This window comes from Notamacropus eugenii, chromosome 1, assembly GCF_028372415.1.
Source record: "Notamacropus eugenii isolate mMacEug1 chromosome 1, mMacEug1.pri_v2, whole genome shotgun sequence".
Lineage (NCBI taxonomy): Eukaryota > Metazoa > Chordata > Mammalia > Diprotodontia > Macropodidae > Notamacropus > Notamacropus eugenii.
In genome coordinates, this window is record NC_092872.1 from 181,378,229 (window position 1) to 181,396,280 (window position 18,052).

At 35.3% G+C, this 18,052-nt stretch overlaps 1 protein-coding gene across 10 annotated transcripts in view; it reads right to left on the minus strand.

Annotated features, from left to right (window-relative positions):
- The window catches only part of NT5C2 (5'-nucleotidase, cytosolic II), a 116,614-nt gene that overhangs the window by 87,169 nt on the left and 11,393 nt on the right, over nucleotides 1-18,052 (minus strand). For 8 of the 10 annotated variants that reach the window (XM_072621417.1, XM_072621395.1, XM_072621359.1 and 5 more), the window contains exon 2: nucleotides 4,028-4,143. Coding sequence is in view for 8 of the 10 variants with exons in the window: in XM_072621395.1 (XP_072477496.1) it covers nucleotides 4,028-4,140 (113 nt within the window). In the remaining 2 variants the exon portion in view is untranslated. Of the gene's footprint in view, nucleotides 1-4,027; nucleotides 4,144-17,813; nucleotides 17,865-18,052 lie in introns of those variants that run through there. The other 2 variants (XM_072621401.1, XM_072621368.1) reach the window with 2 other exon arrangements.

Below are 18,052 nucleotides of genomic sequence, written 5' to 3' on the forward strand. Positions count from 1 at the left end.
GATAACATAAGATCTAGCAGTTTCTACATTAAGGGACTGAAGGGCTTGGAATATGATATTCCAAAAGTCAAAAGGAGCTAGGATTAAAACCAAGAAACACCTACCCAGCAAAACTGAGTATAATACTTCTGGGGGAAAAAAAGGTCATTCAATGAAATAGAGGACTTTCAAGTATTTTTGATGAGAAGACCAAAGCTGAATAGAAAATCTGACTTTCAAACACAAGAATCAAGAGAAGCATGAAAAAGTAAACAGGAAAGAGAAATCATAAGGGACTTACTAAAGTTGAACTGTTTACATTCCTACTGGAAAGATAATATTTGTAACTCTTGAAACTTTTCTCAGTATCTGAGTAGCTGGAGAGATTATACACACACACACACACACACACACACATATGTAGAGAGAAAGAGAGAGACAGGGAGAGAGACAGACAGACAGACAGAGAGCACAGGGTGAGTGGAATAGGAAAGGATGACATCTAAAAAAATAAAATTAAGGGGTGAGAGAGGAAAATATTGGGAGGAGAAAGGGAGAAATAGAATGGGGCAAATTATCTCTCATAAAAAAGGCAAGAAAAAGCTTTTTCAATGGAGGTGAAAAGGGGGAAGGTGAGAGGGAAAAAGTGAACCATACTCTCATCACATTTGGCTTAAGGAGGGAATAAAATGCACACTCAATTTGGTATGAAAATCTAGCTTACACTACAGTAAAGTAGGAGAGAAGGGTATGGGGGGTGATGATGGAAGGGAGGGCAAATGGGAAGAGGGAGTAATTAGAAGTAAACACTTTTGGGGAGGGAGAAGATCAAAAGAGAATAGAATAAATGGGGGGCAGGATAGGATGGAGGGAAATATAGCTAGTCTTACACAACATGACTTATGGAAGTCATTTGCAAAACTACATATGTATAGCCTATATTGAATTGCTTGCCCTCACAGTGGGGATGTGTGGGAAGGGAGAGAAGTTAGAACTCAAAGTTTTAGGAACAATGTTGAGAATTGTTTTTGTATGCAGCTGGGAAATAAGAAATACAGGTAATGGAGTATAGAAATCTATCTTGCCCTACAAGAAAAGAGAGAAAATGGGGAAAAGGGAAAGGAGGGGTGTGATATAAGGGAGGGCAGATTAGGGGAGGGGTATTCAGAATGCACGGTGTCTTGAGGTAGGGGGAGGGGAGAGACGGGGAGAAAATTTGGAACTCAATATCTTGTGGCAATGGATGTTGAAAACTAAAATAAATAAATTAAAAAAGAAAAAGAAGGGGAAAAAAGCAATTAAGTTTTTTTTTATACAAATTAGAGAAGGCAATGAAGGAAACCAGCTGCTGCAGATGGTCTGACAGGTCATACAGGGGTCGTTACACAGCAAAATGATGATTAAAAAACAAAATGGAGTCAGTTAATTTCATTCCAAAATTCATTGTCAACAAGTGCCTTAAACTACAATAGAACAGGGGATGGAGATGAATAACTACATATTCCCAAAGTTAGATCCTACAGAGTAGCTTTAAAAAAGGAAGAGTAGTAGCTGAGACCCAAAAATTCGCAGAAGACAAAATCCAAAAAGAGAGCCGGGAGTAAAATCCATAGTCTCAAGAATTTGCTCACATGTGAGCAAACAAGAGGACCTAAACGTTCTAACCTGAGGGGGAAATTATGACCAGGTTATCACTGAGTCTTTATAAAATGAAACTCATGACTGGACTATGGCTCAAGATGAATATACCTCATTCAAAAGAAACAGGAAAGGTAAAAGGGGGAGTAAAGTAATGAAGAAACCAGGAGGGGAAGTATGACAGAAGGTGAAGACCAAAGAAGGGAAAAATAAAAGTGATGTTGTCAGTAGAGTACACTTTAGATCCCTAGGACAGGAAGAAGAAACAGGAGTTGGAGAAACAGATCACAAGCCAGGCACAGAGGCATGATAGAAAAGTGATGGGAGACTTGAGTTATCTAGATATCTGCTGGTCCTGTGCCAAAAGCAAAGCAGGAAATAACTTCTTGACCTGCCTTATAATAACTTCATCCTTCAAAAGGCAGAAGAACTAACAAAAGGAAACTTATCTGGATTTGATTTTCATTAACAGGGAGGAAGTGGTTTGGTTAATGGAACCTTGGGGGAAAGTTAGCACTCCATCTTACATCTTACATTATGATAGAGAAGGAAAGGAAAATTGGGCATAATCTGACACATACCCTGAATTTTAGGAAAGCAAATTTCAATGGGGTCAGGGGAGAAATGGATAGAATCCCAAAGATAAAATGCTTTAGGAGGGATAGGCAATGATCAAAAATGAAATTCTGAAGATACAAAGGGAAACAATTCCAATGAGAAAGAAGAATGAGTACACCTAAAGAGACCTCGGTGGATACAGAGGTAACTCAGCAACTTAAGATTTCAAAAAGAAATATACAGAAAATGTAAGTAAGACCATGTTAACAGAAAATAAATATAAGACCGTGGCATGGTGATCCTGTAAAAATAACACAAAAATGCTGAACCATAAGAGCTAAGGCTAGTAAGAGAAGCTAAGGACAACAAAAAGGGGTTTTCCAGTTATAGTGGAAGAAAAAGAAGGATCAAAAAGGATCAGGCCCTCTGTGTGGGATGGATGGTAGAATGAAAACTAATCACCGAGAAGGCAGAGCTGCTCAATTCTTATTCTGCTTCCATTCTGTTTACAAAGAAAAATGACCTTTACTCTGAAAATGACAACAAGAATGACTAACAAGAAGTTGATACTCAAGACAAAGAGGCAAAGGACTTAGGCTTTCCCTAAGTCACCTGGTCCAGATCAACCACATTCTCAGATCCTGAAAGAACTGGCAGACATGATTGCTTAGCCACTGTCAGTGACGCTGCCATTCTTAATTATACTAGCACAGACTACCTATGAGCAATTAATATTTCTCCAATAATTCAGGTCTGTCTTTATTTGTATAAAATGTCCGTAGTTGTATTTAGAGTTCCTGTGTGTTATGGCAGGTAAAATCAAATATTTTGTACATGCTGTAGTTATTTTTAAATAGAATTTCTATCTCTCCCTGCTGAGTTTTGTTAAGAATATACAAAAATAGTGAAAATGTATACGAAGTCAAACATTTTCTATCACAGCCAATAAGTGGATTTATTTTGACTATTTATTTGTTCCAAGAGAAAGCTTTGTTTTTCTGGGTTTTTTTAAGGAGTGAGAGTTAAGGAGGGAAGAGTTAGTGATATCCAAAAAAAAAAAAAGGAAGAAAAGAAAGAAGAGAGAACTAATGAATCATTTGAATAAAACAACAGAATATCAGAGAAATCTAGGAAGATGTGTATAAAATGATGCAGAGTGGAGTGAAAAGAACCAAGAGAATAATTTATGCTAAAGCAATACTGTAAAAATTAACAACTTTGAAAGATTTAAGAACTCTAATAAACACAATAATCAACCATGATTCTAGGGGGCCAAAGATGACAAAGAATGATACCCATCTTTCAACACAAGGGTGATAAAGAATGGGACATGTTTCTGGACATAACACAGTCAATGTGATCATTTGTTTTGCTTGACTATGCGTATTTTTGTTTTCCCTTTTTTGTTTCCACCAGAGGTGAGTGGGAAGAGATAAATGTGTCAATTTTTTAAAATTTATATAAAAATACATGAAAGAGAAGAGAATAAAATTCAGAAGGGGATGTGGAAGCAGGGCAATATTTGAACTAGTACATTAAGTAAGAAATACATTTTAAAGCAAAAAAGCTGTAGTGGACATTCATAGTTTCATATGTTTTCTATTCTTTGTATGGTAAACTGTTCCTTTTCTATGGTTGTCAAGCTTATAATTATAAAAAAATTTTAAACATCTATTGTTGTCTTAATTGTGCAGGCAATAGAACTTTTTTTTTTAAGATGGTCATTGGTTTGGCAGGAATGGTTAATTAGGGATCGCATCCTTAATAATCATGGTGAAATTTTCTAGTACCTGAAATCTTAGTATTCAGTAATCTATAAAAATACTCAAATAAGCCTGTCCCCAAAACTTACCGGTGATAGGCTTCTCTCCGATATTTTTTCAGTGCATGCCTGTCCATGTTAGCTGGCATCTCTGCTGCATTCTGTAACCGATCACTCCAAGAGGTGCTCATCTTTTTTAACATATGCTGCATTCCAGGAAAGAAGAGTAGAGGTATTTAGTGTTAGTTATCTCTTCACTGGTATCAAATAAAACATACCTATGAAATGCTAGTTTACTAATAACTAACTGAAGAAACTACTGCTTCAAAATATTTGTAAATTCATGAAAATAACATCCATATGTAGATAACCACCCTCAAAATTATGAAAGTTAACCCAGATATTGGCAATGTTACTTTTAATAAATAATTCAGAATGACTGCCAAATTTTTTATTTTAAGCAAATTCCAGAAAATATACAATTGAGAACTTTACATATAACTTTTCAAATAAATTTTTTTAAAGAATTGATTATGTGAAGTTATATATATTGATTTCAGAGTAACATAAGTATATATACATGTAATATCTACGATCAGCCATGTATTTTTTAACTTATCTAATTTTTAAGAAAAATGTAATGGATATTGGAGTACTAATATAGCAACTTGTTGCTTAATTTATGATTACTATTCTCCCCATCTGCTTCCAAAAAGTTTTTTATGTGATCTACAAAATTAAAGCATCTATATAATTAGACAACTAAAAATAAAAACATAACAAAAAGCAGGTGGAAAGAGTAGAAAAAAGTAGGTATCTAGGATAAGTTAATTACCACAACTAAGCACTGAATTTAAAGAAAATCTGAGACATAAGGAAAAATACATTCATGTAAAGTTCTCATATGATTAAAAAAACTATGTAAGTTGTTCAAGAAAGAAACATATTTCCAGGTATAGAAGGCTAAGAAAAATCTGTTTTACATCTTCTTAGCATATGGAAATAGTGATGACAATATTTTCAACTATGGTTTTGCAAAAAATGCAGCAAAATTCTTCAAATGGAAAATTTTCAAGTAGAACCTGGGTAAACTGAGAGCCTAACACTTCATCTTGATTCACTGAAGACATTTCAGTGAGAAACTAAGATAATAACATGCTCCCTTCTGATGATCTAATACTGTGCTTTTTCTCTTTTCAACATATGCATAAGTTGCATTTCAACTGGTGTTAACAACTATAGACTAAAAAAGGAACTAAAGCATCTCATGCATTCATGTCACTAGAGTTAAATATCTAACTGAGGAGGCAGCTGAGATTCTTAACTTTGCATACTTGTAACACAATGCAATGTTCTTAAGTTACACTCCTAATTCTGAAGTTATTATCTGTAAATAGCTTTAAATAAATATGAAAAACTTACACACAGAGTTTAAAAACATACCACATGATTACCAGTGTCTGTAAGAAAGCTTCTATGATTAAAGTTCTATGTTTCCAACATAGCACTCTTGCTATTGCAGGCCTTAATTCTGACAGATAACAACCTCCACTTCAAGGTTTGCAATCTAGATATCCATTTGGCTACTTTCAATTCCTAGGGTAAAGCTTCTTTATAATCTTATCTGGGAATCGAAACTTGCAAATATTTTCTGTGGGAAGGGAATAATATTGCTTATATGAGATTTCAGTTAAAACTTAAGTAGAGAGGAAAACTAAAATGAGAAAATTTATTTCCTAGAATGTTGCTAAATATACCTACAAGTCTTACATCTAAAAAAATTCTTGATCATTTCAATGAACAAAACATAACACAAATACCATGGGAGTAAAGAACAATTTGAATGAAACCATCCACGTTATTTTTTTCTTGCCCAGCACTTTATCTTACAAAGTTTTAATTCAAACCAGAAAAACACATAGCATACTTCAATGAATAAAATAACAACTGTGTAATTTCATCCCATCTTGGATATCAATTTCATTCAAATATGTATTAAGTGCCTGCTGTAATCAAGGTCCTGGGGATACAAAGATTAAAAATGGCAGTCTGCCTCTGAGAAACTTCCATTCCCCTTGGAGACAGATGTACATGGAGAAGTGTAATGAGAGCCATAGAAGCAAGGGAAGAGATCTGGATAGAGTGTTCTGTGAAAATTAGAGAAGAATCTTAGCTAAGGAGATGATCAGAGAATGTTATCAGGGAAGTGCCCCACCTGATAGGAACCTTGAAAGCAGATAAGGATTCTGACAGGTGGAGGGGTTAAAACGTAAAGCCTTTTGACATCATGGCACCCAAGGAACTTTGGCCTTTTGACATCATGGCACCCAAGGAACTTTGATTAGGCCTTGCTCCTCCCCTTGTACTCTATGGTCCTACCAAACTGGATTATGTCCTTCATGCAGAGCTTCACACAGAGCTTATTCCAGACAAGGGGAATGATAAAAAGTGGAAGAAGGCATGGTGATTGAAGGAAGTACTGGTACTCTTATCTGGCTGCAAAGGTTTGATGGAGCCTGACTGGGCATTAATCTTAAGCTAAACTCTACTATGATTATATCGTTATAATACAAGGAAACCCAAATCAATGATGTATACTAGAAATAACAGAAAGAAAAGTAACATGAATTCTTATTCAAGCAACTTTAATATTTGAGTAGACTTAAATCAAACCTTTATTTTATTTCTAATTTTAAAGGTCCATTATTTAATGCTAACTTGTAATGAATCTACAGTAGAGCATCATAATCTTATCTACTAATTTTTTAAAACATCAAACATTTATAAACACTGTGTGGAAAGTCCTCCTAGAATTTACACAACCTAGTTAGTGACACAGGGCAGATACAAAAGTAATGAATAACAAATAATGCAAGAGACTGTTTGAGTCAGTTGTGCCTGATTCTTCATGACCTAATTTGGGGTTTTCTTAGCAAAGATACTGGAGTGGTTTGCCATTTTCTTTTCTAGCTCATTTTGCAGATGAGGAAACTGAGGCAAACAGGGTGTAGTGACTTATCCAGGGTCACATAGCTAGTACCTGAGGCCAGATTTGAACTCAGAGAGATGTCTTTCTGACTCCAGGCCCCAGCACTCTATCCACTGTGCCACCTAGCTGCCTCATGTCAAGAGGTAGCATTAATTAATAAGTGTTTATTAAATGTCTACTAGGTACTATTTCAATTTCTGTGAAACTGAGAACACTGCTAGTTTCTAGAGATACAAAGATCAAAAAATGAAAAGAAACCTGCCCTCAAGAAGTTTAGATTCAATGGGAGGGGCAGATGGACCCCATGACAACATGCAAATCTATAAGCACATACAAAAGAAATACAGAATAAAAAATCAGAAAAATAAAAGGAGGGGCACTAGCAGATGGAGGGCTCAAGAAAGGGTTCAGGCAGAGGATAAAGTCCTATCACTAGCTAGCTATGCCTTAAAGTGAAAATTCTATACAGAGGAGGTGGAGTGCATTCTAGTCACAGGGGAGAAGTTGTGAAGGTATAGAGACAGGAGATCAAGTTCCACGGGATAGACAGAACCCTGTGTCTGGAGAGATGTCCACTTTGGCTAGACCATAGAGTACAATACGAGGACACACATATAATAAAAAAGTCTTTGGGGGTCAAGTTGGTAAAGGCTTTAAATGCCAAACAGGAATTTATATATTTATTTCCTAGAGACAGGGGAGAACCACTGGAGTTTATTGAGTAGTCACATGGTCAAATTTATACTTATGGAAAAATTACTTTGGCAGCTGTACAGATTAATTGGAATAAGGAGACCCTTGAGGCAGGGAGGACTATTAGGAAGACATTGCAATAATTCAAGAAAGAGATGGTGAGAAGATGAACTAGTTGTAACTGTGTAAAAAACTGCAAGATTTGATATGAGATAGTGTGGAGGTAGAAATGGCAAGTTTTGGGAAATGTGACTAGATAAATGGGATGAGACAAAGGAAGGAGTGAAAGATAACCCAAGGGTATGAATCTGGATGAGTGGAAGTTCAACATGGGGTGGGTTTGGCAGAAAGATGATGTGTTGTTTTGGACATGTTGAATCTGAGATATCCCCAGGACATCCAGTTTAAAACTGCCCAATAGGCAGTTGGTGATACAGGACTAGCAAAGAGGTCACAAGGCTGTATACAAAGATGTGTGAGTCACTTGCATAGAGACGACAATTAAACTCACCAGACCTGATAAGAGACTGTAGAAAGTCAAGGCAGCCCAGACCAAAGCCTGGGTTTATCTCCAAAAGTAGGGTGAGGTGACGATGATGAGTCAGTAAAGGAGACTGAAAAGGAAGGAGTAATCAAGCAGATAGAAGGGAAACTAAAAGAAATTAGTGTCACAGAAATCCAGAGAAAAGAGTATATCCAGGAGGAAGGTGATAAGCAGTGCCCAAAATCCAGTGAGATTGAGAAGAGTAAGGACTGAGAAGAGATCATCTGATCTGGCAATTAAGAGATCATCAGTAAGTTTACAGAATAGTCTTACTTGAGTGAAAAGGTTGGAAGCTAGATTGCAAGGGCTGAAAAGTGAGAGGAAGTGGACAATGATATACAGTTTTCCAGACTTCTGGCAGAGAATGACAGGAGCTACAGGATGATAACTTCAAGGAAAGGTAGGTAAAAGTTTTTTAGGCCTGTGTGAAGGCACTAGGAAGAAACCAGATAATTAGGAGAGATCAAAAATTGGAGAGGAGATGAATGAGGGGGCAATCTGGTAGAGAATATGGGAAGAGATAGGCAGAAGAGTTGGTCTCAGCAAGGAGAAAGGCTATCTAATTATGAGAGGCTGGAGGAAAGAGACAGTGGGGAACGGTATGAGATAAAGAGAAAAGGGACCTCATGGTGAATAGCATTGATTTTCTAAATAAGAAGCAAGGTCTTCAGCTAAGAGGATAGAAGGAGGGAAAAGAGGTGTGGCAGGCTTGAGGAATGAAAAAGTATGTGAGAGGAATTGAAGTTCAACAAGATAAATGTGCATTAACTAAGTACCAAATGTAGTCCAGGTTCAGGAGATGAAGGAAGGACTGGCTAGTAAAGATGGGCATAATCAGGATAAAAGACAAAATGGGTGGTGCAGATTCTCTGAGAAAAGTACTTTAATCTGTCATATCTGTCCCAAACATACTGAAAAACTACTTTGAGAGACAGCAAACTTAAAAATCTATGCTTATAATAAGATGTATAACAAATGTGTCAGGATAAACTATATAAAGAGTAGATATTCAGACATTTTTTACCTCTGTTTTAATAAAATTTCATGATCGTGACCTTCCAAAGTCTTTTATCTAAAGTTAGGTCTCACAAAGGATATGAAGACATGCATACTACTAAACTCATATTACATAAAATTCTAGTTGAACCAATATTAGACTTTCCTAGGTCTTTATCACCACCACTGACTTGTGACTCAAGAATGATCTCATTTTTTTTGGAGGAGTTTGCTCAATTTTTTCAAAAATTGGAATGTGTATTGAATTTCTAAAGGCCAGGCAAATACATTTGCTTTATTCATTCATAAGGTAGGTAGTGCCCAATTACCCTATTCTATGAAAATGTTTCTCATAGGATTTCAGAACTATAAGGTATCTAAGAGGTCATTTAACATCTCCCCACTTTACAGAAGAGGAAAATGAAACCCCAAAAGGTTAAAAGTAATTTGCCCAAATCACAGTGAGCCTGGAGAACCAGAACTAGAATCCAAGTTTTAAACTCCTAGTCTAGTAAGTTTTCTCCATCTAAAATTTCATGTTTTTTTAAAAAAATTTTATTTTCAAATTATTTCAAGGAAAATTTCAAAGCTTTTTCTTAACTCATTGGAAATGAACAAAATATTATGTTAAAAAAGAAAGTCTCAAGAAAGGTAATAGGACTTTTGAGAGGTAAAAACTACAACATTTTAATGTAAGGAAAATCTACCACTTAGTCTTTGTAATTATAGGAAGATACAGTGACAGGATGTTTTATAAATTGTTTTTTAAAAACTGCTTGTTTTTCAATAATTTCTCATAGGATGATATCACAGTGATTTGAATGTAAACTTCCCTTTTCCCAAGAAAAGTTTGCAAAAAACCCGAATATGGTCTATGACTGGTGCTGTCCTCTATTTGAGGACAGTCTATATTGAAATCAACACAGTAATAAACTACAGTTATCCCTTCCAAATTGTGGAGGTTAGGGACACAGCACCCCCACATTCCAGAAAGTCTGCATAAAATATTTTGGCTCTCCTTTTGTACCAGAGAAGAAGTCTGAATTTTTTCTTTTTCTTTTATGGGGTGTTTATAATACCTTATTGTAAAATTTGGGACACAATTTGGGTTGTGTGTCGTCTCCTGGTCTTTATGTGTCATCTGCAGCTTTCACAAAACTCCCAAAAAATTCCCATTTAATTTCTTATACTGACCTACAATGTATCAAAGCCATAATGAGGAAAGTCACGATGTGGAAGAGATAATCACACTAACATTAGTGGGACCATAAGATAAAGAGGCTTCAGAGTAGGATAATTTAGAAATCATAGACTTAAGAACTGGAAGAAAAAATAAATTTCATCTAGTCTATCTCTTTTTTACAGGGGAGAACACTGAGGCCCAGAGACATAAATTATTTTTTGCTGTTGTTATTCAGTCATTTCAGTCATGGCCAACTCTTCGTGACCCCATTTGAGGTTTTCCTGGCAAAGATCTACCATTTCCTTTTCCAACTCATTTTACAGATGAGGAAACTCAAGCAAACAAGATTAATTGACTTGCCCAGTATCACCCAGCTAGTAAGCATCTGAGGCTAAATGTGAAGTCAGGTCTTCTTGCCTCCAGGCCTGCACTCTATCCACTCACTACACCACCCAGCTACCCAAAATGACTTTTCCAAAGTAAAATTGAATCTATGTATTCTGTGACCCAAATAATTTTAGAACTACTTAATGCATGATTCTCAACTCAGTCTAATACTATTGAATGTTATATTAACCAAAAATGTGAAGTAAACTGTTAATAATGCTTCTTAATCATCCAACAGAAATGAGATACTAATAAATCAACTACTTAAAAAGCCATATTTTAAGTGGTAGTTTTTTAAACAGCTTAGTGACTAATATTTGTTTTAAAACACAAAATTTTCTTTTCTTACAATTACATTATAAAACTGATTCTTCACTTCAACATAAATATTCAGCCTTCAAAATTATAATGGTAACAAATGAAACCAAGCTTACCAAGTTTAGCATTCTTATAGGATCTTTTATACCCAAACCCAATGAAATATTGCATGATCCAAATCCATGATTAGAAGAGAAGCCAGCAGTGGCTGATGAGAACAGGAAACAAAAAATAACTGAAAGTAGAGTCTGTGTAGTGAAACTAAAGTGAGTATCTCTGCTCTTGAAAAAATATACCATGATGAGAGAGGGACACAAGCAGGGTACCTGCCGAAGAGCCAGCCCAGAGATGGAGTGGCACAGTCACGCTGCCTGCACTCACATTACTGGATGGATATGGGGAACCCATCAAGAGGCCTCTATCTGTGTCAGCTCAGAATGATCTGTGACATGTGGGGTACAGAGTTTTCAAAAGGGACACTTTACAACTTCTCTTTCAAGACAAACGACAGTGACTCATTGGAAATCAATGAGCAGAATTTTAATACAATGAGATACTGTACAGGCAACAGAGATTTTTGAATCACAACTTCACTTTTTAATGATGCCAAGACAGATGATATACAAGAATCACACATTACACAATTAATGTCAAGACAGATGATATATGTATATGTCATATATCTTATACATAGATATATAGAGCTTTAAGAATTTACGCAGTAGTCAATGATTATAGCAATATACTGTTTGACAAACCTAAGCACCCCACCTTCTGCGATAAGAACTCACTGTGTGATAAAAACTGCTGGGAAAAATGGATAATAGTGTGATGGAAACTGGGCCTAGACCAATGCCTGACACGGGACATAAGAATAAAATCCAAATGGATACATGATCTAGGTAAAAAGGCTGATACTACAAACAAATTAAGTGAGCAAGGGATAGTTTGTCAGAGTTACAGAGAATGGAGAAATTTATGACCAAACAAGAGATAGAGAACATTATGAAGTGCAAAATGGATAATTTTGATTACATCAAATTGAAAAGTGTTTGCACTAACAAAGCCAATGCAACCAAGGTTAAGAGAGAAGTAGAAAACTGGGAAAGAATTTCTGCAACTAATATCTGTGATAAAGGCCTCATTTTTAAAATATATAGAGAACTGAGTCAAATGTACAAGAATACAAGTCATTCCCCAATTAGTAAATTGTCAAAGGATATGAATAGACAGTTTTCAGAGGAAGAAACTAAAGCTATCTTAAAGTCATATGAAAAATGCTCTAAATCACTACTGATTAGAAAGATGCAAATCAAAACAACTCTGAGGTACCACATCACACCTATCAGACTGGCTAACATGACAAAACAGGAAGATGACAAATGCTGGAGAAGATGTGGGCGAGCTGGAACACTAATTCATTGTTGGTGGAGCTGTGAGCTGATCCAACCATTCTGGAGAGCAATGTGGAACTATGCCCAAAGAGCTACAAAAATGTGCATATCCTTTGACCCAGCAATATCGCTTCTAGGGCTATATCCCAAAGAGATCATAAAAATGGGAACAGGTCCCACATGTACAAAAATATTTATAGCAGCTCTTTTTGTGGTGGCCAAGAATTGGAAATCAAGGGGATGCCCATCAATTGGGGAATGGCTGAACAAGTTGTAGTATATGAATATAATGGAATAGAATACTATTGCACTATAAGAAATAACGAACAGGAAGACTTCAGAAAAACCTGAAAAGATTTATATGAACTGATGCAGAGTGAAAATGAGCAGAACCAGGAGAACATTGTACACAGTAACAGCCAGTGTGTGAGAACTGTTTCTGATAGACTTAGCCCTTCACATCAATGCAAGGACCTAAAACATTCCCAAAGGACTCTTGAGGCAAAATGCCATCCACATCCAGAGAAAGAACATGGAGTCAGAATACAGAATGAAGCAGACTATTTTCTCTTGTGTTATGTGTTGTTTTGGTTTTGTTTTTCTCATGGTTTCTCCCATTCATTTTAATTCTTCTATACAAAAAGACTAATGTGAAAATGTATTTAATAAGAATGGATGTGTAGAACCCATATGAGATTGCATGCTGTCTTGGGGAGGAAGGGGGAGAAAATTTGAAACTTATGGAAGTGATTGTTGAAAACTGAAAATAAACTAAATAAAAAATAAAATTAAAAAAACAAACAGTACAAAAAATAAAACAGGAATATTAAGAATTTAAAGCTGCACTAAGACCTGTGTATGTATATATGCTATATTATATGCACACACATATTCATACAAGGTGTCCCAAAAATTCTTACCTAAAAATGAACTAAGATTTTTGGGACACCCTGCAAAACAGAGACAGAGACAGAGGGAAAAAGATAGCTATCATTGGGAAGAATGATGTAAATATTCAATATTTGCTCTTTTTGTTAGAATTTTTCCTTTTGTATCTGAAAATTAGCATTCAAAATTTACTTAAAAGGTTTTCAACTCACTATTTTCACTCTAAAAACAAAGCTCTGAAACTCAAAAACGCATCATTTAAGTAGTTAATTTGAAAAAAATTAATCTTAATATTTGCATAAAATCATATAGATCGACCTGGAAGAGTCATTAGTCTAGTTTAACCCCATCTTCTTATGAATGAGGAAACTAAGGCCCAGAGAGAACAGATTACTTGCCCAGGTTCACAAAGGTCATAATAGAGGTAGAACTGACCTCTCATTCCAATATCTAACACTGGAAGAGAGAGACACTACTCTGAGAAGTCACATGCAGTGTACATAAGGAAATAGTCTGATAAGAAATAAGGATATACTGGGAAGGCAGAACATGCCATTTTGAATGCCTTTTAAAAAACAAAACACAAATTAACATAAATGGACTTTGTCACAGCATCCCACTACACACTAACAAATGTAACCAAGAAAGTTAAACAGGTTAAAGTACTTAAGCTAAAAGACATATTTTTATATCATGCTCATGATAAGTCTTCCTACAAATTTATCTTCTTAGTCATAAAATGAGCCATATGTACATATGCCTTCTGATGGTCAAACAGCAATGTCACTTGTATATACAAAATGGATCACTGTGAAACAAATTTATAGCATTAAAATATCTTAAGTTGTCAGAAGTCATAATTCTTTAAGACTAAGTTTCAGGACAGGGGTTCATCTGCACTGATAATTTCAAGATTATATATAGCAATGAAATCAAAAATCCAGGTCCAAAAAGTAGGTTGTACTGGAAACTTCACATTTTTCCAGAAAGAAAAAATAATAATTTTATTCAGTTTAAACTTATAGGCTTCATTATTTCTAACTTTTAAATGGTTCCTGATAATAACACCTCCCCACTACGACGACCCAAGCTCTGGTGCGTGGATTTTAACTGTTTACACGAAGAATTCCTTAAAATAATAATTACCACTCCTTACAGTTAAATAGGAATTCAATGCTTGCAAAGTATTTTTTTCCCTCCTAATCTTTTGCTTGAATTATCTGGTGAGGTATCTAGTGCCAAGAATTATTACTCCCATGTTACAGATGGGTAAACCAAGGTTCTGAAAGAATACTGCTTCACACACACTGGTCTCTTGGCCTCTGTTCCTTATGTCACACTACTTCTCAAAGGATTTGCTGCTTCTGCTTCTTTTGTATACTTTGATGGTGAAAAGCACTAAACTGAGCTGAGGAAGGATGGAACAAAAATTCCAGAAATTAAGTCTCTGGCACCTGCAATTCTCTCAGGTGAAATCAGAACCGCCTGTGTAGAAAGCAACAACGTTGCAAAATTTTCTTTCCTTTTTTTTTTTTGTGCAACCTTACTCTTGGGTAAAGTAGCATAAGATTCTTGGCTTGATTAACACATGACTATTTTGCTAACATTTCAACATTAAGTCTTGGAACAAAGGGTTCCTTGTTTTCCAGTGGAAAATAACATGGCTTACATGAGATCTTGTTGGATGAGAAACACAGTACCTGGTGCCTTGACAATCCAGGGTTCTATTTCAAGAGTCAACATGCATGTAACTACTCTAAGTCAAAACTGAAAAATTTTAAACTTAATCTGTTCTTGAAATTTTAAAAATTAACACCAAAGGTTCAGAGAATACCATCAAATTCTTTCAACTATTCTTGGCACTTTATTACTTCAGATCAATTACAGAAATACATTCCATTACCAGCACAGTAAGTTGATCAAAACTAAATGTATTTGCTGCTTGCTAGAGCCTTCAACCCAAATGGCTTCACTTGACTGGCGCTAACATGTTTTCTTCATAAAGTTTTTTAATTCCCAAAAGCTTTTGGAATTGTAAAGGTTTGCAAAGATGGCCTCACATAGCCATTACTCTCAATCTGATAAACAGTATTATATGTTTCTTTAGTAATTGCTTATTTATATTTCCAGCAGGCAGGAAAATTTTATCACCTTGCTCTGTCCCAAGAAAAAATATTAACGAGGGGCTTGCCTGCCTTCCTCCAAAGGAAGATATACATTCTCTGTCAACCATTCACCCTTCCTTTTGCTCTTCTTTTTTGCCTCATTTAAATGAGAGAAAACGCAAGAAAGAAAAACAATTATCCCAAGAGTTTAGCTATTAAATTTTTATATAGAGTTTACATTATAGAAAACTTTGTGTATAAACATGCACTTTTCATAAGACTTGATATATTTCACTTACTAATTTAATTGCTTGCCTATGTGCATGGTATTATAGGGAAATTTGTTAAATCAATTTTTATAAATAATAATCATAATACCTAATTATACTATAACCTTAAATTTGTACACTGCTTAACAGTTTTCAAAACATTTTTACAGCATTCTTTTGGCAGATTTCAGGTCAACATAAAGTAGAACTTCATAAATTCCAATCAGAACTTATCAGAAGATCAAACATTTCAAGGACCCCAAAGGCCACCTAGTCCAACCTACTCCTTTTAAGGTGGAGAAACGTGAAGTTTCCAGGGGTTGAGTGAAACCTTCTCAAGATTACACAGATTTGAAATGTCTTGGGAGCAGAAACTTTTGTTTTTTCTATATTCCTGATGCCTAATACAATACATAGATGATAGCTGTATTCAAAAAATGACTGCTGAATTAAACCATCAGATCTATCCACAAAATGGCCTTAGAAGTGATTACCCTACTTTCAATGGCAGTAGCACACTAGATGGCCATCTGTCAGGAATGTTAGAGAGGGGACTCCTCCCTTAGGGGGCTCATATAGGTTCAATGGGAGACAGTAAGATATAATGGGGGAAGGGCTAAGACTTGAGTTGAATCCAGGCTTTGATATCTGTGTGACTTAGTACAAGTTTTATTAAACCCTTGAAGGCTTTCATTTCCTCAAGTGTAAAATGAGGGGATTGGAAAATATGACACCTGAGGTCTTTTTCAGTGTTATATTTGTGATTCTATGACCTCTAGAGACCCTTCAAGCTACAACCCTTTTGATACTACTAAGATGTATTCAAAAATATAAATGGTAAAATTCAACAACAGGTCTTCTAAGGCCAGGGATCTTTCTATTATATTAAACTTGTATCTCATAATGCTGTACATACTACAGTCATAATATAGCAACTTAATTACATCAGAAATATTATATAAATATATGGGTTTATAGAAATTTTTAAAATCTAGCCATTTTCTAAACATATTCATTAAGATCTCATTTTTTTCACTTTAAAAAAAACCCTGCATTTTTTTGGTTTGTTTTTTACATCACCATTTCCGAATGCATCCCTACCCTTTTAACCCAAAGGGCCATTCCTTGTAAACAAATTTTAAAAAGGAAAAAAGTAGTTCATCAAAACTAAACAACACATCAACCAAATCTGACTCCATATGCAATGTTCTAAACCCACTAATTTCCCACTTCTGCAAAGAAAGGACCAAGGCTGATTATTATAATTACACAGTGTAGAGTTTTGTTTCCCATTTAAAACACTGTAGTCATTGTGTATATTTTTCTCCTGGTTATGCAGACTTTACTTTTGCATCAGTTCACATAAGTCTTCCACACTTCTCTGTATTCTTCATCTTCATCATTTCTTATGACACAGTATAATTCCATTACACTTATATACTAACAATCTTTTTAGCCAGTGCCCAATCAATGGGTATCTTTTTCATTTCTGGTTTCATGCTACTTAAAAATAAAACAAAAAACGGTATCACTATACATATTCTGAGGTACGTGGAAATCTTTCTGTCTTTGTCCTCCTTGGAATACATCCCTACCAGAGGGTTCTGTGGGTCAAAGGGTATAAACATTTCTTTTAGCATAATTCCAAATTACTTTCCAGAATGAATTAATTAATTCATAGGTCCAACAACAGTGTATTAGTGTACATATCTTTTCACAACTCTTATAATACACTACTTCTAACTTTAAAAATTAACCAAGTGTCTAAGTTCAGCAAAACCCTAAACTGTCACTTACTACTCCCAGATTTGTGTAACAAGTTAGTGCTTTACTTTCCCTAGTCAGGTTAGTCTTATGTCATGATACCACATGCTAAATTCTTGTGGAAATTACCTAAAAGTCTTCACATAACTAAAAAAAAAATACTTCAGTTATTCCTGCCCTTTCACTAGCCTGTTTACACATCAGACACAAAACACTAACAGGATCTGCTTTAGTCTCGTTTCTGTGGATAAACCCAGATGTATTATGATTTCTTCATTGTTTAATAGAAGCCTAGAATGACTAACCCTTGGAAAATCTCTGTTCAATTAATTCATGGGTTGCTCACCTTTAGCAGGTAATAGGGCTGACCATAAAAATTACTTCTGACCCATTTTTTTAAAAGCTCACATTCATACAGTGTTTACATTTTACTATGTGCTTTCCTCACAATAACTCTGTGAAGTAAATAATGCAAGTGTTATTATCCCCATTTTACCAATGAGGAAACAAAAGCTCAGAGTTCAGGTGAATTGACCAGTCACATGGCTTATAAATAGCAGCCAAAAGTTAAACAAATGTCTTCGG